The 23536-nt window shown below is 41.8% G+C and overlaps 1 protein-coding gene across 1 annotated transcript in view; it reads right to left on the reverse strand.

The window, feature by feature from the left end:
* Positions 1-17461: 17461 nt before the first annotated feature.
* The window catches only part of LOC147010839 (transmembrane protein 132C-like), a 741813-nt gene continuing 735738 nt past the window's right edge, over positions 17462-23536 (reverse strand). Inside the window, exon 9 of the mRNA XM_085859640.1 lies at positions 17462-18721. Within this exon, the coding sequence (XP_085715766.1) occupies positions 17597-18721 (1125 nt within the window). The 3' untranslated portion in view covers positions 17462-17596. The remainder of the gene's footprint in view (positions 18722-23536) is intronic.

Genomic DNA, 23536 nt, shown 5'->3' on the forward strand with positions numbered 1-23536 from the left:
TTTTTTTCCATGACTTGCTCACCTTATGACCTGTAATCTCCCATTGTTTTACCTTTACCAACAATAAGTACCCAAAAGTATTGTCACGTGACCAATGGTAAAGATGACACGCCCATGGGGCGGGCATTGGGAATCCTTAGCCGTACCATATAAGAGTACAGCGTATTGCTGCTTCTTCACTTACCGCTAGGAGATGATAGGCATGTGAGGCATGAAATAGGACAAAGATGGAGCATTTCTCTCGGGCCTAGCGGCGGTCTCAGACCACAAATTCGACATGTGCCGCCATGAGGCATGCTCAAGGCCTAAGTGTAACCATCCTGAGGCTTGCTGAGAGAACAGCCCACATCTATGAAAAATGTACACGGAATGAAAATGCCGTCTTTTCACTAGAATCAGATGGACGATCACTTGCAGGTTGCGGGACAACCCGGGTCGGGGTGGCTCAGTTTTCAACCCGGGTTGAGTGGTGCATGGAAATGAAGTGCATGTGAACACTATTCTGCCGGCCCTGAGATGCAAAAGTAAGATGGTCAGAGTTCACTCACTTTTGCTAATAGACAGTAATTATCAAAGGAACATTTTGGGATCAAGATTTCTTTCATTTTTCAATATGATAATTATTATCCACTATTCACTTGAGGATTGAGCTTCTATTTCTCAGGTGTATGTGGGTTTACTGGTATGTGAAAACTTCAAAAAACAATACTGGACCGGATTGTTGTCAAACTGTCATCCGTTTTAGATGTTTTCACTTGTATCGTGAATATGTTGTTCCTGTGTCTTATTTTCCACATTTACTTTCTTCTTCTTCTTCTTCCTCTTCCTCTTCTTTTTCTTCTTCTTCTTCACTTCATATTTATTTTACTTCATATCTACTTGATCCTGTTGTATCGATTTTGAAATTATTTGCCTCGGCCTCGGCTCGACAGTGTGCTCCTGTCTCCTACATCTAACATATTATCTCTCTTGTATCCTGTGATTCCTCTTCCCACGCTTTCCCTCCATAATGCTTCTCACCTTTATTCTCAAATATTCTCACCCCCACCAACTTCCACCTCACTCATGCCCTGTTACTCTTTCTTGGCTCATTAATTTGCTCCTTGTTACTGTTTTTTACTTACAGATCTAATTTTCTTAATTCTATTGAAAGCTTATTTTAAATGGCATATGCTTAGTGTCAGGAAGTGAACATAAGTGGGAGGAATACAAAGCTGTCTGTTACTCACAAACTTACACCCAGTTGTTGCGCTTCTTTGGTACTATTTTATGCATACTGTTACGGGACCAGAGTTTAGGGATCACCATGAGAGAGACTCCTTGGACTTCTGGCCCTGTCGGCCGCCTTACCGTAGATAAGTCCACAGCCTGTCACATTGTCAAGCAACTACGGACGCCGATTGATATCACCAAACCTCCCAAAGTCCTCTCTCTAAAACGCATTCCCATTACTGGTGGTTTGGCGATGCCAATTGGGGTACGTACCCTCACTGCGCATCTGTATATTTATTATGTATGGCTGATCTGAACCATGAGTACACACTGGCTAATTGCAGAGCCAATCAATCGGGCAGAACTTCCCGTTTATCTCGTTTTTTATTTTATTTTATTTTATTTTTGTATTTACTGTCGAGGCTCTTATGAGAACTAAAATCTTACATGCTAAATTGAGCCAATAAAGTTCCACTTTTTAAGCAGCTTCAGCATGACAGAGACTTGAGGGATCAGAGATCGTGGGAGGTGCAGTTCCCGGGAGCAAAGGTTGTGGCTTGCCCTTTGACACGCAACAGCGCATCCCCATTGGTGCACTCACCAGCCTACACCTACTTTTGCTGTCAATCATTCCTGAGTTGGAGTCCTCCCCTGAGTTGGAGTCCTCCCCTGAGTTGAGTGTGTTTCTTTCTTAACAGGGTTTTCCACCCAGCTTGTTTGAAAAGGCAGTGACGTTGTTATCTCCTTCGTTGTATGAATTGTGGATGCCTGTGGTGCTGTATTTCACACAGTTATACCACAAATATGCTCTTGGACATGATTATCATATACTTTGTCTGAATTAATTAAGGCTGCTGTTGTATATGTTTGCTGAGCACGCATTAGTCTTGAATTGCTCTGCATCCTGTGCATGTCTGTGTTGAAGTTTATCAGCCATCTCATTCTCCCACCTCATTCTTTTTCTTGCTGCATCCTGTGCAACTCTATGATGACGTTCATCAGCTGTTTCATTCCGTTCCCTCATTCTTTTATTTATTTTGGAAATGTCAGTTCCAAACATGGCGCTTAAAGGTCCTCTGACATGCAAAATAAACTTGTTATTTATATATTAATTTGACCTTCCTAGTGAAGAAATCATGCATGTTTTTTTTAATCAAAAATGGGATGGGTAGAGCAATATTTCGATCATTTCTGGAGCTATTCACAACTTGCTATGCCCCGCCGCTAAAAAAATGGACTTCAGTGAATCGCAGCGTGATGTCACATACAGAAACTCGCACAGAGTGGATTGACTCGAGATCTCTAGAGTCTAGAGCAGCGTTTCTCAACCTTTTACCCTTGTAGAACCCTTGAAATAGTTTTCATGTCTCAGGGAACCCCTGCATAAAAATTATTATATACCATTATTAATATCTATCTCTTTTATATTTTTATCGTAGTTCACGTGGTAAATATAATATTTTTTTTCGGATACCTGGTTTAAGGAAAAAATGACCCCCTTTTTGTCAAATTTATTGGCAATGAAAAAAATAAACCAATGTAACCCGCAGGGTGACCCGTATCTTGCCAAAAGGTGACCACGCGTGACTTCTTTAAGGTCACACTGAGGTGAACAGAGCTGCTATCCACCAGGAGCGACTCCTTGAGGAATATCTGCCTCCGAGAGATTCCGATGAGAATCGTTCTACAGAGTAACCATGAAAAATATGCGTTTGCCTCATAACGTCACCAAATGACGTCATAATGTCTCAAGCTTGACATATCTAGAAAGCACTCATCGAGGTGTTCAATTTGAGGTACTACACGATATGGTTCCTAAAACTTGAAAATTTGACCTTGGGGTCAAATATGTTTGACCTCAGGCGCTAACCATGAAGGTCAAGGCTAATCGCCACCAAAAATTAATCAGCTGAGCACCAGACCATGAACTATATTCCCATGAAGTTTGAAGACGATCCGATCAAAATTACTCAAAAAATAAGGGTTTCGTCGACTCCCCTGATTTGTAACAAAGTGACCTTGACCTTTGACCTTGACCTTCAAAATTTTATGCGCTGAAAGGGACCTCTATAGGCCTCTGATATGCGAAGTTACAAAAATTTCCAATGATAACTGTGCTCTGCAGAATTTTTTATACGTCATTACAGACAAAAAAAAATAAAATAAAAATAAAAAAAAACATACAAGCTCACGAACATATCTTGCAAAAACTTCGTTTTGGCAACATAATAACATACTGCTCGTTTATGAGACCTCACACCGAGGTTTTAATTCACAAAAAAAACAAAAAAACAAAACACACCTCATGTAACTTGATAAAGAAAACTGAACAAATAAAGATGAAGCAATAAAGGTAAACAGAAGAACTAACAGAGAGAGAGAGAGAGAGAGAGAGAGAGAGAGAGAGAGAGAGAGAGAGCGAGAGAGAGAGAGAGAGAGAGAGAGAGAGAGAGAGAGAGAGAGAGAGAGAGAGAGAGAGAGAGAGAGAGAGAGAGAGAGAGAGAGAGAGAGAGAGAGAGAGAGAGAGAGAGAGAGAGAGAGAGAGAGAGAGAGAGAGAGAGAGAGAGAGAGAGAGAGAGAGAGAGAGAGAGAGAGAGAGAGAGAGAGAGAGAGAGAGAGAGAGAGAGAGAGAGAGAGAGAGAGAGAGAGAGAGAGAGAGAGAGAGAGAGAGAGAGAGAGAGAGAGAGAGAGAGAGAGAGAGAGAGAGAGAGAGAGAGAGAGAGAGAGAGAGAGAGAGAGAGAGAGAGAGAGAGAGAGAGAGAGAGAGAGAGAGAGAGAGAGAGAGAGAGAGAGAGAGAGAGAGAGAGAGAGAGAGAGAGAGAGAGAGAGAGAGAGAGATATACACACTCCGCGCTGGGAAGCACAGAGAAGATAGATGGAAACCGTGCGTGCATCCAGTGCTTGAGCCAGTCACTCAATGATACACGAATCTGCCGCATACAGGACGTCCAGTAACCAGTGAGGGCGGTTTCACACTGGCGCCATATAGACATCGTTAAATACATTCCCTATGGTTGTAATAATATAAGAGGTTGAAGCCTCCATTATAATAACCAAGGAGTTTCCAACAATATGCCGTACGTGTATAGTAAAATTACGAATATTAAATCAAACAAAAACTACTCAAAAATAGATTAGCCTATTTATTACTGTTTCTCGCGGAACCCCTAGCAACCTCTTGCGGAACCCTCGGGTTCTGGGGAACCCCGGTTGAGAAACAGTGGTCTAGAATAGTCCGATAAATCCATCGTCCGTCTGATTAGGCCGATAAATCCGTCGTCCGTCCAACTAGCCGATAAATCCGTCATCCTTCCAACTAGCCGATAAATCCATCGTCCGTCCGACTGGGCCGATAAATCCGCCATCCGTCCGACTAGGCCGATAAATCCATCGTCCGTCCAACTAGCCGATAAATCCGTCGTCCGTCTGACTAGGCCGATAAATCCATCGTCCGTCCGACTAGCCGATAAATCCATCGTCCGTCCGACTGGGCCGATAAATCCGTCGTCCGTCCGACTAGGCCGATAAATCCATCGTCCGTGCGACTAGGCCGATAAATCCGTCGTCCGTCCGACTAGGCCGATAAATCCGTCGTCAGTCCGACTCGGCTGATAAATCCGTCGTCCGTCTGACTCGGCCGATAAATCCGTCGTCCGTCTGACTCGGCTGATAAATCTGTCGTCCGTCCGACTAGGCCGATAAATCCGTCGTCCATCCGACTAGTCCGATAAATCCGTCGTCCGTCCGACTCGGCCGATAAATCCGTCGTCCGTCCGACTAGTCCGATAAATCCGTCGTCCGTCCGACTCGTCCGATAAATCCGTCGTCCGTCCGACGAGGCCGATAAATCCGTCGTCCGTCCAACTAGGCCGTTAAATCAGTCATCCGTCCGACTTGTCCGATAAATCCGTCGTCCGTCCGACTAGGCCGATAAATCCGTCGTCCGTCCGACTAGGCCTTTAAATCCGTCGTCCGTCCGACTAGTCCAATAAATCCATCGTCCGTCCGACTAGTCCGATAAATCCGTCGTCCGTCCGACTGGTCTGATAAATCTGACTTGATGTAGCTTTTATTTATTATTCTCTTTTTTCATTGTTTTCTACTGGTGCTACATGATGACAGTAGGAATAAAATAAATAAAGATGCAACAGAACGTCAGATTTATCGGACTACTCTAGACAATTGTGTCACAAGGTGTGTTCTGCACACAAGTTTTCATCGTATCCGGACAGCGAGATTGCTTCGTTTTATGCGCAGAGAGATACGGCCGATGACATGGGCTGGCCTTGCTTGTGATTAATTCGTCATGGAGAAACATGTCCGCTGCGCTGTTCACGTCACCTCACTAAAATATCTCTGATATCGAGCAGTATGCAAGTCGAATTTACATTGTTGAATTACGAATAGGATTTTGTGTAACCAGTTGTTATCTCTGAGTCTTCCTTCGATGTCCTCCCGATCATCATGAACGCCGGGAATTTCATCGCCATTTTTCTCTGCTTGTCCTGCTTTGGGCTCGAACTGCTAAGGCCGTATTTCATTTACAGCTGCCTGAACTTCACCTCCCGTGACTACGTTATCTGACAATTCTCCATCTGATTCAGACCAAAATCCTTCATTTCTCTCACACTCACTGTCGCTACCATACAAATCAAAGTCCATATCATCCATTATTCAAAACCAAATGTTTGATTTTTTTAAAGCAGAAATGAATGAAGCAATTGAGTCGACCAATCAAATGTGGAAACACACAGAAAGCCAATAGAATCACGTAGACCACCCACCCGAGTAATTAACGTGCAGCCTTTGTTGTTCTGGAGATGACGTCATGTGGGTTACGCCCCTCCCTTTCAGGAGAATTTTTAGGGGCGTTCCCGAAGAAGTTTTTTTTTTTTAATTTTAACATTTTACAGAATGAGTTTTGTGAAAAAAACATTGTCAGATTTGAAATCACGATGAAAAACTCCTATAGGACATATATAAATGAAATTTATGTACTTTGGCATGTCAGGGGACCTTAAAGTTATCACAAGCAAGTAAAAGTGGCGAAGCATAAGCAAATCTCCGCCCCTCTTCCCACTGGCAGAGTACCTAAGACTTGCACCATTTTATTGTGATGACTGTCGAAAGAATACAGCTCAACTGGAAAAAAAGTGTTGTGGGCATTGCATTTGGGCATTACACCCTTCCATCCAGCAAAACCCGAAATTACTCTTTTCATAAGTGTACAGCATACAAAAGGACATTTTTTTGAAAAGTGAAGGATTTCAAATAAACTTCTTTAAAATATACATGTACATAACTTCTAAAATAAGAACTAAAAAAATCTCTTGGGAATTTTTCTTCTAATGTTCATTTATTTCACATAGTATATGTGAATTACATGTCCATGCACATGATTCAGCCTTGAAAATTCGTGGGAAAACAATTTTTTTTAATTAAAGATAACGATTTTCTTTCCTCTGCATTATGAAAACGTACCTTCTTTGGGCGGTATATAATAGACCGCTGTTGCGATTCTACGATTGCTCTGAAAGAAGTAGTGGGGTAAATTGGTGACAAATATGGGATCGATCTTGCAAAAGCAGATACCAACATGCCATTTGGCACAAAGTACTATAGATATGTCTACTTTAATTTTTTAATGAGACCCAAGCTGACAAGGCCCTTGATTGGCTGTAATTAGGTCATGATCCAAGATATCTGCCAATCACGATATTTACATTAAGTGACAGTGTAAAAAAATTTCAATATCAATTATATTTACAAAAAATATTAATCAAAACAGTGAAATAATACAAAACAAATCATAAAATATGAATTGTAATAATGTATATTTAATTAAACTGCCCAATAAAAGGTAAAAAGTAACGAATTTTTTTTTCTCATAATACTATATGAAAACCATTGATTTATGAAAAAGTAACCTTAAACATGTTTTTCTATTTTATACTTGAATTCTATGAGTTCCACAACAGAAAAATAAGCTAGGATAATTAACTTCTAAAGTTAGAAGAAGTTACTAAAACAATAGCATCATTGGGAGCCTCCTGGAAGGGGATTCCCGAGGGATGCCCCTGGGAATCTCGGGAATTCCCGGGAAAATCCCACTGGCTCAAAAACCTCATCGTGCTCTCAGAGACGACTTATAAAGAAAAAAATAAGGTAAGATTTTGGCTTGATTTACTTTTATAACTATTCAATGTATAATTTTAGTATTGTAGAAAGGCAGTAAATCATAGGTTCCGATATATAGCATTTTTACAGCGCGTGCGCTGTATACAATTGCACCGAGTTTGAAATGTCCCCGGTGTCTACCACGTCTCCGATGTCCCCCCCTCTCCCCCCACATGCCTCAAGACAGCCAATGACGGCCGTCCGGTAGATGGCAGTGTGTAACCTAGACGGAAATGGCGACAATTGACGGAAATACCCGAGTATTTCAATGGAAATTTGTGAAATAATGTGTTATATCTGTGAAAACCATTGAATTTATTCCTTGACAGAAAAAAGTGACCAGTACCAAACATATGTCCAAGAGAGACTTGAAAAGAGCAAAGTGTCTATCCATGATGTCATTCACAAGAACAAGCTCCAACTTTTCCATCAACCAAATTCACCCTCAACAGGAAATGCAAAGCAGAAAGTATCAGCTTTGACTCAGGATTGTCATTTATTTTCTCACTTATTCATTGCATGCCAAAGTTGGGAAGGGGACCTGGAAGATTTCTTTAGCCATGAGAACCATTCCCACCCCCCATCCCTTTCAGAATTTGGAAAATTAAGGAAAGGTACTAAATCAGAAATCATGGAGTGCCTAAAAGATTGTGGATCGCCAGAGTATGCTGAGCCAGATTATACAGCTGTACTCATTGATGGACCAGCTGTTGTTCACATGGCAACACCTGGAAAGGCAGTTAATTTTTCACTATACAGCAAAGATGTCTTTAAACCAGCAATTATGAGCAATTCTAGGAAGGCATCAAGAATAGATGTGGTATTTGACCAATACTTCCCAAACAGATTAAAGGAATCTTGCAGAGAGAGACGGGGAATTGGTAAAAAGGTCAAGGTGACCTCCTCAACAAGAATTCCTAAGAATTGGAGCAATTTCCTCAAAGTGGACGATAACAAAGAGGAATTATTCAAACTTCTTGCAGAGGATTTGATAAAGGACCAAGATGAAAGCAAAACAGTTGTGGTGACACATTTGGACAACGTGAAGTCATCATCTAGTATGTTTGAGGCAGAGGAGTTGTCTCCTTGTGGACATGAGGAAGCAGACTCGCGTCTACTTCTGCATGCCAAACATGCTGTTGGAGAAGGACACAGCAAAATACTCATAAGGACTGTAGATTCTGATGTTATCATAGCCATCTTGGCCTATCATCAAATTAGTGTTGAAGAATTATGGATAGCATTTGGAGTGGGCAGAAATAAATGCTACATCCCTATCCATCAGTATGCCAGAAGTTTGGGACCACAGATGTGTTCAGCTCTGCCTTACTGGCATGCCTATACCGGCTGTGATACAGTTTCAGCATATTCAAGGCATAGCAAGAAATCTGCCTGGAAGGTGTGGAAGGCATTCCCTGAAATCACTGACACATTTGTCAGTCTCTCCATGAATCCTTCTGAAATAACAGAGTCAAATGGCACATCTGGAGAGGTACACAGTCCTCGTGTATGACAGGACAAGTTCATGTACTGACATCAATCAATGCAGACAAATGCTTTTCACCAAGAGAAGTCGGCAAATCGAAAATATCCCTTCCACAAAAGCAGCATGAGAAGAACACTGCAAAAGGGCAGCTTTGCAAGCAGGACACATTTTGGGGCAGTGTCTGATCAGGATGCCAGAGGTACCGGATGCATGTCAGTGGGGCTGGAAGAAGACTGACCAAGGAATGGTACCCCACTGGACAAATCTGTCCGAAGCCTCTGTTCATTGTCAAGAGCTCCTTCACTGTAACTGCCAAAAACAATGCAATGGGAGATGCAAGTGTATTAAAGCTTCCCTCCCATGTACAAATCTGTGTGCTTGTGATGGACAGTGCTCTCGGGATTGAAGGAACATAGCATTGCTGGACAGAATTTCTTCTGCATCTGTGTGTCAATAAGCTACATATGAGCCCTTGAAATTAATAATTTGCAATATTTACATTGTCTAGCTACCTTCCATGATGCCTCTCTGGGGTATATAAACACAGACAAAAGGTAGACTGAGTAAAAGATTTAACATCTGTAAATACTTCAATTTAAATGTTGTTTAATCAAATTAATGGGAATTAAACTAATTAAAATACCATTATTAATTATTAAAAATTTTTTTTTAGATGTAAACTCAATTTCTTTGAATCATGAATGAAATATGGTGATATTAAAGCATATGCAAGTAATATCTAACATAATTTGATGGAAATGGCTGTTTTTTACACTGATTAATTAGCGTTTGGTGGCCATCTTGGATTTTGCTTAATTACACCCAAATCTGAATTCGGCCAGTTTGAGTCTCGTTCAAATATTAATCTATATATAAAAAACTCCCTTTGTGCCAAATGGCATGTTGGTATCCACTTTTGCAAGATCATTTCACCAATTTACCCCACTAAAGCAGACATTACCTCCTTTTCTTTGTATGGGTTGTCATCAAAATGTACCTTTGTTTCTTCAAAAGGTAACTTCTTATATAATGATAGAAGACGGCTGCAGAGCTATGTGGAGCGAACAAAATGGGGTTGATTTAATTTTGAAGCCCCTCCCTGAATGGAGGAAGTCCTTCCCTGAACTGGGAATCCCCTCCCCAAACGGACACACCAACCAATCGACCGGCTTGTGGAGATTATATATATACTACTGGTATATATTGTTACGGACTCTGGGTTCGAGGCTCGCCACAAGGGGAAGTACTTGGGTCCCTCCCGAATGCCTGGTCCTGAGGTCGCCGGTCACAGGTAACTACACACACTGGCAGGTTGCTAAGCAACCATGAATGCCGATCGGCCTGTCCTGGCAGGGTTACACTATTTTGCATATTGCATTGCCTGTGGATAGCCGAACCAATTCGGGTCTTGTGCCCTCAGCGCACAACCGGATTACTGCTGAGCAACACAGTGAGTGTGCACTGGCTAACAAGAGCAAATTAATGGGGTAGAACTTCCTGGCCAAATTAATGTGCGGACCATGCTGGACCAATGAAGGAAAGGATGAAACGAGCTGGGTACATTTGTAACATAAGCAATTTATTTATTAGGGTGTGGAAAGGTATGTGTAGCAATAATCAAAAGGGTTTTATTCAATAAAATATATAGCAGGGAAAGCAAGGATATGTGGGGTGGGGCAAAAGAAATGCATTATGGACTAAAGGAAGACACAGGACAGAGCTAAACCAATATAAAGAACTTAAACATACTTATCTTATGCGCACATTACAGGCACCATCAGACACACTCGAGGAAATTAGAGAGCAAGAAAAGGAGAGGCAGTTGAGGGGTTTTCGACCTCATTCAATACCCCAGGGTGGCGGATGGATCTGCGCTTCACAGTCGCTTAAGAGAGAGGAGGAGGGAAGAAAACTGTGAGCGTCTATGTTGCGTGAGTTATAGGTGCAAATGGGATGCAGAAGAGGCGTGCAGGAGTGCCTATCTGTAATTGCTCTTTTCATGATTTGCATATACAGCAGGTGATATAGTAGATGGGGGAGACAGAAGTGTGAGAGGATAGTTTCACGTGGCATGTGAGAGAATCTGTAAATGTTAATGATAATGATTATTGGCTGCAGAACGCAACAGAAGCCGAGCACTGATGACCTGGTGATGACCTGGAGATGAGCTAGCAATGACTCGGTGACTGCTCGCTTGGCTCAGTTTAGAGAGCAACTAACTTGTTCTCCTCTCACAGCTCAGTTAGTGTCGTTCTTGCTCGGTGTCTGGTGCTGTCGGCTTGGGCTTGGTGAGTGGTGCTCGGCTCGCTCTTGGTGAGAGAGAGAGTCAGATCTGCTCTCAGCTCTTTGCCGCTATTTATAGAGCCCGGGCAAAGGAGGAGCTAGAAAATGGATTAAATAGGCATTTCTGAGTGTTCTCATTGGCACGTAGACGCCAACCTGAGGAGTAAACCCACCCCGCCAGACTCCGGAGCCGAAAATGGCTTAATTTGCTCCTCGGCTTGGCCATGCAACAGAGCTCTGGGATTTATATGGGGTGCGAGTTTTTGGAAGTGTTCTCTGACCACGAATGTGCATTGGGCTCCATTGGAGCATTGTTATTTAGCAGAGCACAGGACTACCCAGATGCCATTGAATGAGCCCCAGCGCATATTTGCACTTCAACTTACATGTCAAAGTGTTCTGAATTGCAATGTCCTCTGTTCCCCAGCATTCCAAAGGACTGTGGTGAGTGTCCAGGAACTAACTGTGGTTGCAGCAGTTGTAGTGAGAGGAAAGCACTGTAGTGTTCGTGGTAAGGACGTTGGAGCGTTGGGAGTGGTTGAAGCAGTTGTGGTGAGGAGGCTGAAGCATTTGTAGCGATTGTGGCGAGGAGGTTGAGCATAGATTTATAGAGGGATTTTTTTGGAGGCATTGTGGTGATTATGGTGAGGGAAGTAGTGTCGTGGTGAGGGTCTGAGGTGAGGCATCCGTTGGCGAATGGCGCACAGTTTAAACAGGGAAATGGTACATGTATGCTAATGAGGCTGCTGCGGTATACGTCCCTGACTGGTCTGGCAGGCAAGCATGCATGAAGAGGTCGTGTGTGTAGTTAAAGTGAACAAATACATGAAAGAATAGCAAAGGGGATTGAAGACCTAACTAAAAGCCCTACACAATTCACCTTGTGCCATACACCCACTAGATATAATGGAAGGGCTAACTGAACGAATACTAATGAAATAACTGTCTCGGGACCATTGTATGTTGGTTACCATTGCCTTGGGACCTTGGGACATTGCCAGAACTGCAACAAGACATAAACGAGTGGGACACCTGTGGGAAACCCACGGGCATGGACATGTATGACATTTGGACATCTTGAAGGAGATGATGCACGTAAACTTTTACAAAATGGTTACTGGAAATTCATCAAATCCAGAAATTATGTAATCTACACAATTTATTTCCTTCAAATAATATCAATCCATGTCCATGCACTTGTCAAATATAGTTTGCAATGTGTAATTTCACGTAATGTAAAATGGGGCTTCAAGATCTCAATTCTCCCCCTGCCGCTCTCCCCCCCACCACACTCTCTGCCCCTCTATCCTCTCCCTCTCCCCCCATCATCACACACAAGGAAGTGGGGGAGGGGGAGGCTCTTGCACAGGGGGAAAGAGGTAGGTCGGGGATGAGGGGTAGGAGAGAGTGTGGAGTGACTTACTTCTGCCTTGAGTTGATTGACTTGAGAGGAGAGAAAACCTACCTTAACTGACGTACTTCTGTCGTTAATTTTTATACTTGAATGTATTGAATACACTTAAGTTCACAAATTAAATATTCCTTAAAACCAAACGTTGTGAATAAATATTGTACGTCATCGTTACTCCACATCTTAAATGTATTACATACAAAGTTGTTTGAAGTATTTTTTAATTATATAGTTGAAAAAGAGTTATTACTCGCCTTAAATAAACTCTTTATATCAACCCTGGGAACATGACAAAATATAATTATAGACTACAGTTTGATCCCAAACTTCAGTTTTCCATAGCAGGGAACCCCACCCTTCCACCCTTCCTCTTCTCTACCCCCCCCCACCCACTACCACCATCTCTCCCTCCCCACATCACGTCCAATCAGATACATTCAAAACTACTAGAATGCATTTTTATCTAAAAACACCAATATTCATCCGATTTTCTCACCTTTTGGTGAAACTGAAACTAAAACTTAAACCATCTTAGCGACAACCATGAAAAATGAAATCAGATATCGAATTAGTGTTAAGATAAAGCTGTGAGAGTTCAAGAAAGTGCGAGCCTTACAAAGGAGACTCCACGGAGTGAAAAAAATGGCGTCAATTCGATTTTGAAGCCAGCCCCTCCCTGAATGGGGGATGCTTCTACTTGATCTGGGAAACCACTCTCCGAACTGACAGACCGACCGAAGGACCGACCGACTGGCACAGATTATATGATATGTAGATTGCGAACCATGGTGTCTGTCCATGCGTTTGTCTGTCTCCTGTTTACGGTGGCTGCTTCCCGCACTGTGTTTGAAAAGCTCAATATACACAGAACTTTCGTGTTTTTCTCCGCAACTGCTTCTCGAATTGAGACGAAATTTTCACCAAAGATGCGACTACTCATGTAGAATGCTGTAATGGCAGTTATGACGTCATAGGTAATGTGGTGTTGCAGCCATGTTGGAAAAACCAAAAAAACTTTGGACCTCTGTATCTCTGAAAGCACACCAAGGAAAAAATTGAAACTTGGCATACAGCAAGTACTCCTTATGGGGATTGAGTGAGATTTTTCATGACGTCATAATTCATATGTAGAACACGTCATAATTCAGTATGAAAAATTTTGAGGGTCATCTCGGGATAAATGATCCACAAAAATCACGTGATTTGGCAGCCATCTTGTTAAAAAAACAAAACCTTCATAAATCTCTGAAATGGCTGAACAGATTGAGGCAAAACTTCACACATAAAAAACACATGACTGCCTGTCCATGAGGAACAAAAGGGCCACACATATGATGTCATAGGTCACATGGTTTGGTGGCCATATTCGATTTACCCTAAAACATATAAAAAACTTCTTCTCCAGAACAGCTGGACAGATCGAGGGGAAACTTCACATCTTTAGATTTCGTAAGTAACAAACGGAGTAAAAACTGAGTATTCCCTTCTTTGGATGCACGGCGAGGACGTCATGTGTTGTTTGAATATGGAATTGCAAAGGAGCGGTGTACGAAAATATTTCAATTATTTTAATTCTTGAAGGAAACTTCTTTGTTCAACACAAACCAAAAGCAGTCGTTGTTTTAATAACTTGTTTGCTGTTTACATCTTGGCGCATGGCTGATGCTGCTGAGGACCCCTAGGTTCCTTTGCCACACTTTCTTTTGATCTGTATATTGCTTCTGTTCCGCATTAGGTAAATGTACAACAATGTAATGTATGCACCCTATGCCTGCACACATCGTTACCACGAGTTTTGTGCAAAACTTTGGTTGGCCTTGTGTATTAAAGTTTTCCTAATGCCTTTATTCCACGGATAATATCCTTTGACAGTGAAGGAAAATAATCATTAAAAGTGGAAACTTCAGTTGAACATCAGTGTTAAGGGTGAAATCAAGATAGTCTTCTTCGTTTGTACGCAGTGCGAAGCTCCAGGATGTACGAGTAGTGAAGTTGCCTCACATCAGATGCTCTTTGAAGTTTTCTTTATCTTTTTTAAACAAGTTTTTTTAAATTAAAAAAACAAACAAACAAGTGGTTTATTTATTTATTTATTTATCTATTTACTCACTAGCATGAAATTAAGTTGCTTTTTAAAAAAAAAGGATTTACTGCCATTCTCTCAATCCAGGTGCCTATGTGGTGCAATAACCGGCAAGGTTTCCTGATCGATGGAAGCCTTGCTTCTGGTCGTTTGAACTGGAGGAACGTCACCTTTGGAGTGTTTATATGTTATGCGCATGATAGTATTTCTACAGAGGATGACATTTGTTGAAAGGCGTGCACCACATGGAGCATCGGCAGAGGGGGACGGAACGTGATTGAGAGAAGAACCGAGTTGTGATCTCCATCCCACGGCACCACAGAGTCCAGGTGACAGCGGGTGAGAACTTGGCTATTGTGAACCAAGCCAAAAGAAAAACAACAAAAAAATCCACTCCAAAGTAATTGTAAGATAATTTGTTCATCAAAAAGTTGACGCATATGCTCCGGAGAATAGAGTGAAAAGTTTTCTGCATTCTCACACAAAGGGACACTCGCTGCAGAGGGATTCGGTTTTTGCTTACGTCTGTAATCATCGCTTGCTTTGTAAGTTAAATTTGCACAGAGACTGTGGGTCGTCAATTTAAAGGACTGTCTTCCATGGGCTTCATTTTTGTGTGTCTTGTGGAAAGGCACAGGAGCTTTTAATGTCTCCGCCGTCAAAGGCACTGGAGGCATTGTGTTTTCGGGTCATCAGTCCGGCTGTGTGTCCGTCCGTGCGTGCGGAGGCATAAAAAGTCAGCAGAAAATTTCCATTACCATGTACTAATGTCAGCATGTAGTCAGTGGCAGATTTTCATTACCACAATAATTTGTAAACCTCCTGAAGGGTTTTGGACTAAATTTAGCACAAGTATGTAGTATACATAAAAGATGAACTGATTCGATTTTTGGGGTCAAAGGTCAAGTGTCCTCCTGCTGAAAATGAACCACAGAAGAAATTTCAACCAAATTTGGCACAAGTATGGAATGCGATACAAAGATGAACCAATTCTATTTCGGTTTCAACAGTTCAAAGGTCTTCTACTTCTATTGTCTGCAGCATAAGGCTGTGGGGTAGCATCATTGGCTGAGGGCATGGTTGTGCCACTGATGCAATGCACTCTGTAGGTTAGGGCAGGAATGTGGAATCTCTAACATCCACCAACTAATGCCATCAGACGGGATGCCAAATTTAATGTCCATAGTTCAAAGGTCATATGCCCTTTGAAAATCATTTTGCAGATCATAACTCGATTTAGAAGTATCTGATGTTTACTCTCCTTGATATATATATATATATATCTCTCTCTCTCTCTCTCTCTCTCTCTCTCTCTCTCTCTCTCTCTCTCTCTCTCTCTCTCTCTCTCTCTCTCTCTCTCTCTCTCTCTCTCTCTCTCTCTCTCCCTCTCTCTCCCTCTCTCTCCCTCTCTCTCCCTCTCTCTCCCTCTCTCTCCCTCTCTCTCCCTCTCTCTCCCTCTCTCTCCCTCTCTCTCCCTCCCTCTCCCTCCCTCTCCCTCCCTCCCTCTCTCTCCCTCTCTCTCCCTCTCTCTCCCTCCCTCTCTCTCCCTCTCTCTCCCTCTCTCCCCCTCTCATCTTTAATTAATTGAGATCAAAAATAACACCGGGTTGATGTCTCACGCAGGTGGATGCACACCTATTGACACATTTTCATCAAATTCTCATTTTTTTTCCTTCTAATTTACGATCTGCACCATAAAAAAAGAATGTAGTTTGGCATTAAACCAGGGAGAGTGATTGACACATTTAAGGAATCGAGTATTATTTGAAAGATGAAGAGCAATCAGAGTAATTTATGGACACGATCGATTGTTCTACATCTGTTCCTCAGCTCTCGTCCTGTGTTGAAATTTTTGTATTCATCTGTCTGCCGTTTGAGAGTTTTATCACTGAGAGGATGAAGAGTAAAACGGTGCTTGATGTAAGATGCGGCAGAAGGCGTCGAGGTGCTTGGGTAGGTGAGGTCGACTGCTCAATCGTGCTGTCTGTGGTGGAACGCCGACCAGCATATGTGGAAGGCTGTCGGTCGGTCAGCGTTCGATGGACGATATTTTGCCTTCACCAAGGAATCTCTGTTGGTGGAAACCGAAAATGAAAGAAACAAGTAACTGTGAAAGTAACTGCATTTTATGCAGTTGGAGAGATACTTAAGCCTGTGTTGTGAACATGCTCGAAGTTAAGAACCAAGAAAGCCACACAGATGCTGGCTTTATGTCTGTTGGTTGTTGTCGTGTTTTTTTATTTTATTTTATTTATAAATTGTACAAGCAAATGAGAGTAATTGAACTTCTAATACCATGCAATTGTAATGTTTGTACAAACACTTAGAGAATCTCTTTGAATTAAGATGCTTAAAATGGTCAAACTTGTTTGTTTGTACAAAAAAGAAAAACTATCAGAAAACACTGCAAGGGCCAAATACAAAATATAGGAATGCAACGTTTGAAGAGGTCACCATATTGTCAGTTGTTTGTCCAGATTGTAGAAAGGACACGCTAAATTCACTGCTACATTTGCTTAAAAGGTTGTTACCATTCCGGTCAGAACTAGACTTTCACCCACAAGGGAAGGTTCAATGATATCGTACCGTAAAAGTTTCACATCAATCAGTTATGGACAGTTAGGTCATGGCTAAACTGACCCACAAAATAAAATAGTGGATATGTAGCTTAAGAAATGTACTTTGAGAGAGAAAAGGAGGTAAAAAGAAACAGAAATGCACATTAACTGCTGAAGAGGTGATTTTCTTTTGACACATTGCTACAGAATGCGGTTTCCCATACCCTCCTCCCACCCCCCCCCCCCTTGAGAAGAAATGACAATTACATTGGCTGCATGTTCCTCGCTCGTGGACAAGCACTAGCCAGATTTGTGTATTTTTTGATCCTTTCGTACAAAATGTGCATTACAAATAAAGCAAATGGTTCACAACAGGAGTCTTTCGTTCAAGAGCTGTCCACCATGCTGTGAATGTACCTGCTTAGTCCCTCAGCCTCTCGAAAGCCCGTGTCCAAGCAAATCCATTCGATATCTCTCTCCCTGCCTGGATGGCCCCTGCCAGGACGTTGTGGGCTGTGTGTATCTGCAAATATGCTGAATTTGACCTGCTTCCGTTGGCTCACGGGAGACCGGGTACCAATCTCTGTGCGAGCCTGCAGAGTTTCACCGGGCCTCCTTGTCATCGACGACGATGCCCTGGACATTGGCCACCTTCCACTTTTACTGGAGTTATTCCTCCCTCCCGATGTACCATGACTAGTACCACCAGAGGCCATGGTACAACCTTTTCCTTCACCCTCAATCGGTGGTGTTCCAGCTAACTCCAGCCAGTCGTGGGGACGAGGGTTGAGGAGTTCATCTTGTCCACGTGTCGGAGGCTTGCGGCGTGAGCGCACGGCAAATGCGACACAGTTCGCCAGAAAGAGGAGAATGGCAAAGCAGAAAACACTCAGTAACACGTACATGCCAATATGCAAGTTCGATAGGCCATGCGGCGGCACCGAAGTGAGGTCACGATCTTCGGAATTAGTGCCTGTGACTCCAGGCTTGGAATGTTCATCATCGAGGATGGGTGTTGAAGTGTCTTTTACTTTGGCAGGCAGTTTGTGGCCATCATGAATTTTTTTTTGCAATTCCACATCTGTTCGACCACTCCCCTCAGAATCATTGCCCGCACCATTTTGTGCACCTATGGCATGATTGTTGTGTTGCTGCAAACTCACAAAAGCTGTACTATTGGAAGATGCAACAGAAGTGATGATCTGCCCCACAGTTTTATTTTCAAAGACAACCGTCACATTGACAGTGGTGCTGGACACCATGCTCTTCCGCTTCAGCTTTCGGCACACATTGCAGATCCCTAACGTCACGTGTAGTAAACTGACACCACCTTCCTTTGATCCAGCAATTAATCGAGGCCAAGGTGATCCCACTTGTCCGTCAATTGCCTCCGACGTCACAAAGGTTGGTTCAAGGAATTTAACCGAAAACATGTAGTCAGCAGGATTGAAAATTTCCAAAGGTGCTGCGGTTCCATCGTTGAACTGCAGCCACACAGACAGGATGCCCTCCTATGGTGGTGGGCAGCACGATAAGTTAGTATTGCATGCCAAACACTGTCGCAGTTTGTTTATTAGCATTTTCATAATATTCAAATCTGAAAAGAGTTTTCACCATTGATCAACCAAGGAGAACAACTCCAAAAGGGAATGATGCAAGTTTACATTTAAGCATCAGTTTTGAGACCTCATTGGCAAGAGAAGAGCCTGTTGCCAAATTTCATTCTGAGACTTCGCATAAAACGATTCATTCATTGAGCAAATACGTTTTCCTATTCGTATATGATAATATAGATATATGAGGGAGAGTACCCGTCACAAGAGATGGGAAAACCTAGAAAGGGTATTTGTTCCCAGTTAAGGGAAAACTTTAAGTTAATTTATCAATTTAAATAATATTTAATGGACTTTGAAAAGGTCAATTGTATTGAAATCTTGGTTTCGCTCAGAATCAATGCTCTGAACTACTTATACCACCCACTGCAAAATGTTGGTGCATCATGGGGTAGCAGAGGTTGGATTTGTCTTGAAAGCGGGCAAAATATCCTGGTTATGAAATAAAATTTGGCATCAACATTATTCATGCCTGTTCTCCCATCATTTCAAAATTCTAAATTCATATTTTCAAACGCAGTGCGAGAAGTGGCTGCCGAAAATGGGAGATAGACCACCAAACACATGGACAGACACCACAGTTCACAATATATAATAGATGACTTCCCTTTAAAGCGACTTCAACACAGAAGAGCACATTCGTCCCATGAAGCCTGTATAATGGTTGCCAACCTATAATTTTTGTATACAGTCAAGGCTCATAGAAGAGCTAGAACACAAAATGGATCAGGACGCAATAGGAAAAAAGGAACAGTAGTGCGGGTATGGGGGGGGGGGACACCAACAGTGCAGTTGAAATAAAATAGAGGGACAATTGGAGAAACAATGGAGTAGGGAGGAATGGAGTGGACAGGATGGATACAGAAGGAAACTTCTTCCTCCTCACCCACCCTCCAAATCAATTCAACTTCAATCTAACACAGATGGAGGCCAATTAACTTAGCTTGTCATTTTGAAGGTGATTGGTTGCACCTAAGCTAATTTACAATTGATTTATAAGTGGGGTGGCCACTTATCCAACCAAGATATTCTAGTTTCGTATATTTAATTAATTTTCTGAAATTTGTAGAATTTGTTTTTCATTTGGAAGTTGTGGGTTACAATGTGTAAATAAAGTTGGAAAAAGTCTGATTTAATGCAATTTCCTTCCAGGCTATAAGGAAACAATTTTGAAAAGGGGTATACACTTTCTCAAGGCACTGTATGTGTATATATAATTGTCATGTGGATATTTGATATATATATATATATATATATATATATATATATATATATATATATATATATATATATATATATATATATATATATATATATATATATATATAACATGTGGAGTGTGACAAGCACTCCACAAATCCCCATTGGACACATTCCTACACCAAAGCATCACCTCCAACACAGAGACCTCAGCCCAGTGACTGTCAAACCGACAAAGACTATATGGTCACCATAAGTTAGGCCGAAGTCACATTTGCTCTTACAGCGAGAATACGGCGGCCGTACGCCCTCTGAATAGACAGAAACATGCGGCAGCCGCAGAATTTCTGCGGTGGCCTCAGGGTGGCCCTACGCCGTATGGCTATATTTTACAGGCCGTAAGGTCACCGTGGAATTATAACTTTTTTTCATTTCTACGTTCGCCGTAGCAATTCGATAAGCCGAAAAAAAAATTAACCCATTCGTTACCGTCCGTCTGTCCGCACGTTCGCCTTAGGGCCTCCCTGCGGTCCCCCTGCGGTCGCCTTGCGGGCACCTTGCATCTGCCTTGAAAATTCTATGGCTGCGGCAGGAACGCCCTAAGGTCACCGTGCGACATCAAATCAAAGACCATACAGCAACCCCACGTTTTCGGTCTCCACAATTTATAAATATGCCGTGCGGCTCCCCGAAAAATAAAAACACATGTGACTGCTATATTGTGTGACCATGGAAACACTGTAGCCGCCGTATAATTGCTAGAGGCCGTAGATTTTGGAGACCCCACGGCCGCCGTGGCAAATGTGACCTAGGCCTTAACCATCAAACGGAGCCACCAATCTGGATTTTTGGCTCATTTGCCTTCATCAGGATGGAACACCAATAAAGACCACATTCATTGTTTATACATCAGATGCACCTCCTGATTGTTATGGTGAGCATCGCAGCAGATAATTATGTCTTACTCGGTAAAACCGCATAATCAGGACTGTGTCCAGTGGGGATTGGCGGAGTGCTCGTCACACTCCACATGTTTCGATTATCCCGCCGATCACATCACGTGTCTTCTGGTTGAATGGATTGCATTTGCAGGAACAATTGGCTGGGTGGTACACGGACGGATGGTTGTTCTATGCGGATTATGTGGTTTTACTCTGTGAGACATAATCCACCGTGATGCTCACCATAACAGTCAGGAGGTGTGTTGTGTATATGTACATGTACATCTACAAGAGTTCACTATTTTATTATTTTATTTTATTTTATTTTATTTTATTTTATTTTATTTTATTTTATTTTATTTTATTCTATTTTATTCTATTCTATTCTATTTTATTCTATTTTATTCTATTTTATTCTATTTTATTCTATTTTATTCTATTTTATTCTATTTTATTCTATTTTATTCTATTTTTATTCTATTCTATTCTATTCTATTCTATTCTATTCTATTCTATTCTATTCTATTCTATTAGCTTGGTCCATGTGTTTGAGTAGCTTAGATTTACTCTTGTATCAGGGAAACTGTCAGAAGTAATTTATGTGCACCAAGAAGGTGGTGATCATGATCTTAGATGAGTATAGAGTATGGTTGTATTATGTGTGACCTTCTGTACAGGAGAGGCAATGTGGATGACATGTGCTCCCTGACAAGAAACATCGAAAGCACTTGCGCTTTAAAAAACATTACCACGGGCCGTTTGGCCAGCACACTCAAGGCAAACCGTAAAGTGAGCTGTAGAGCACTCGTTGAGGGCAGAACACTTTTTGCTGAGAAGCAGTCCCACAGGGCGTGGCAACCTGGAAGATGGCGATGCCTTCAGGCAGCGTCACCATATTCCAGGCACAACCATCGTTGATGTCACACGACCAAATTTCATACTGAAACTATGTGCATATCTATACATATATGTGCATATATATAGCAGAGCCTACCCATCGCTTTGCTGATGGACCAATTTGTCATCCTGTTTACTAAATTTACCCATGAAAAAATGCTTTAGCCCCTCCATGCCTCACATCCCGCTCCACCCCCCCCTTATTGCTCCGTTCATTCTGAGGTCCCTACTCCAGTGTATTTGTACGATGCTTTGTTGTCTAGCTCCTGTGTTGTTGTATCTAGGTCGATTTTACGTCATCTGTTTTTGTTGATTTACCCGAACCGTTTCACTAACTTCAGTTGTTCTACCAATTTTTCATCATTTGGTGCAGAGAGTTTTAGATCATCCATGTACAGTAGATGTGTCACCTTCTCTGTCTCTAAGAATGTTCTCTTGTTGGACGTTAGGATGTATCCATGTCCTTGCACATTAATGAGACTTATCAGTGTGTCCAGGGCCCAGGGCCAGGCAAAACATGTGTGTGCACATGTGTGTGTGTGTGCGTCCAGGCTGAAACTTTTTTTTTTGCCATTTTAGCTTTTGTTATCAAATTTTCAACAAAACTTTATTATGAGAATATGGAGAAGACAAATTAATAATTTGGTGAAAAGGTCAAAACTCAATGTCACATAAAATCATCAATTTTCATCCAGTTGACCTGAGATTTTAATAATTTGCATATTGGGTCACTGCATTGGTTTACCAATCAAAACAAGAATCAGATTGTGTTTTTTTGATCAAAAGGTCAAAGGTAAAGGTCTCATAAAATCATTTTCATCTGATTGACTTGAAATTTGAACAGGGTTTGCATATTGGGTCACTGAAGCGTATTGCTTTTGAGGTCAAAATGTCAAAGAAACCTTAAATTGTCAATTTTTTTTGTATTGCTTTCAGCTGTTTTTGTGATGTTTAGCATACGAAGGAAGAAGAAGAAGAAGAAGAAGAAGAAGAAGAAGAAGAAGAAGAAGAAGAAGAAGAAGAAGAAGAAGAAGAAGAAGAAGAAGAAGAAGAAGAAGAAGAATAAGGATAAGGAGAAGAAGCCCAAATACAAAGCAGATGTGGACAGGCTTTGCATTTTCTGATGCTTTCTAGTTGATTAATTTGTATTTGTTTTTGAGATTGTTCTTTGCTTCATGTAATTCTTCTCCCATGCCATTTTCCTTTCAATAAATATGTCTGGTCTCAGGGTTGGATTCTGCAGGTTCTGATTACCTTGTTTGACAGTTTAGGTCAGTTGTAGTGTGATTCAGAAAACTGGCTCAAACTGGTCTTCAGCTTTCATTGTGACCAATGGTTGCTCAGCCGATTAGAAAGGTCCGGAGCGCCTCTCAGCACTTCCTCAAGTTGATTCCACGGTCCCGACGAGTATTGTAACATGCCAAACCAGTCCGAGAACTTTGTCAGGGCTGTGAACTTAGCTGGTGGTAGCGATTGTTTTGACAAGACACATGGGACTCGAACCGGGTAACCATAGCGGGCCACGTCTGGTACAATATTACAGTTTAAAAAGGTGCTTTTGGCTTCTAGTTGCAGACTGAAAGACAGAACCACCCGCTCCAAACAATAAATATATATTTTCTGCTACATTGCTCACCCACAGAATCGGTCAACCAACTTCTTTTTAAAAATAATG

The sequence above is a fragment of the Eptatretus burgeri genome, chromosome 16 (genome assembly GCF_056783735.1).
Source record: "Eptatretus burgeri isolate ZD-2024b chromosome 16, Ebu_testis_v1, whole genome shotgun sequence".
NCBI classification, from domain to species: domain Eukaryota; kingdom Metazoa; phylum Chordata; class Myxini; order Myxiniformes; family Myxinidae; genus Eptatretus; species Eptatretus burgeri.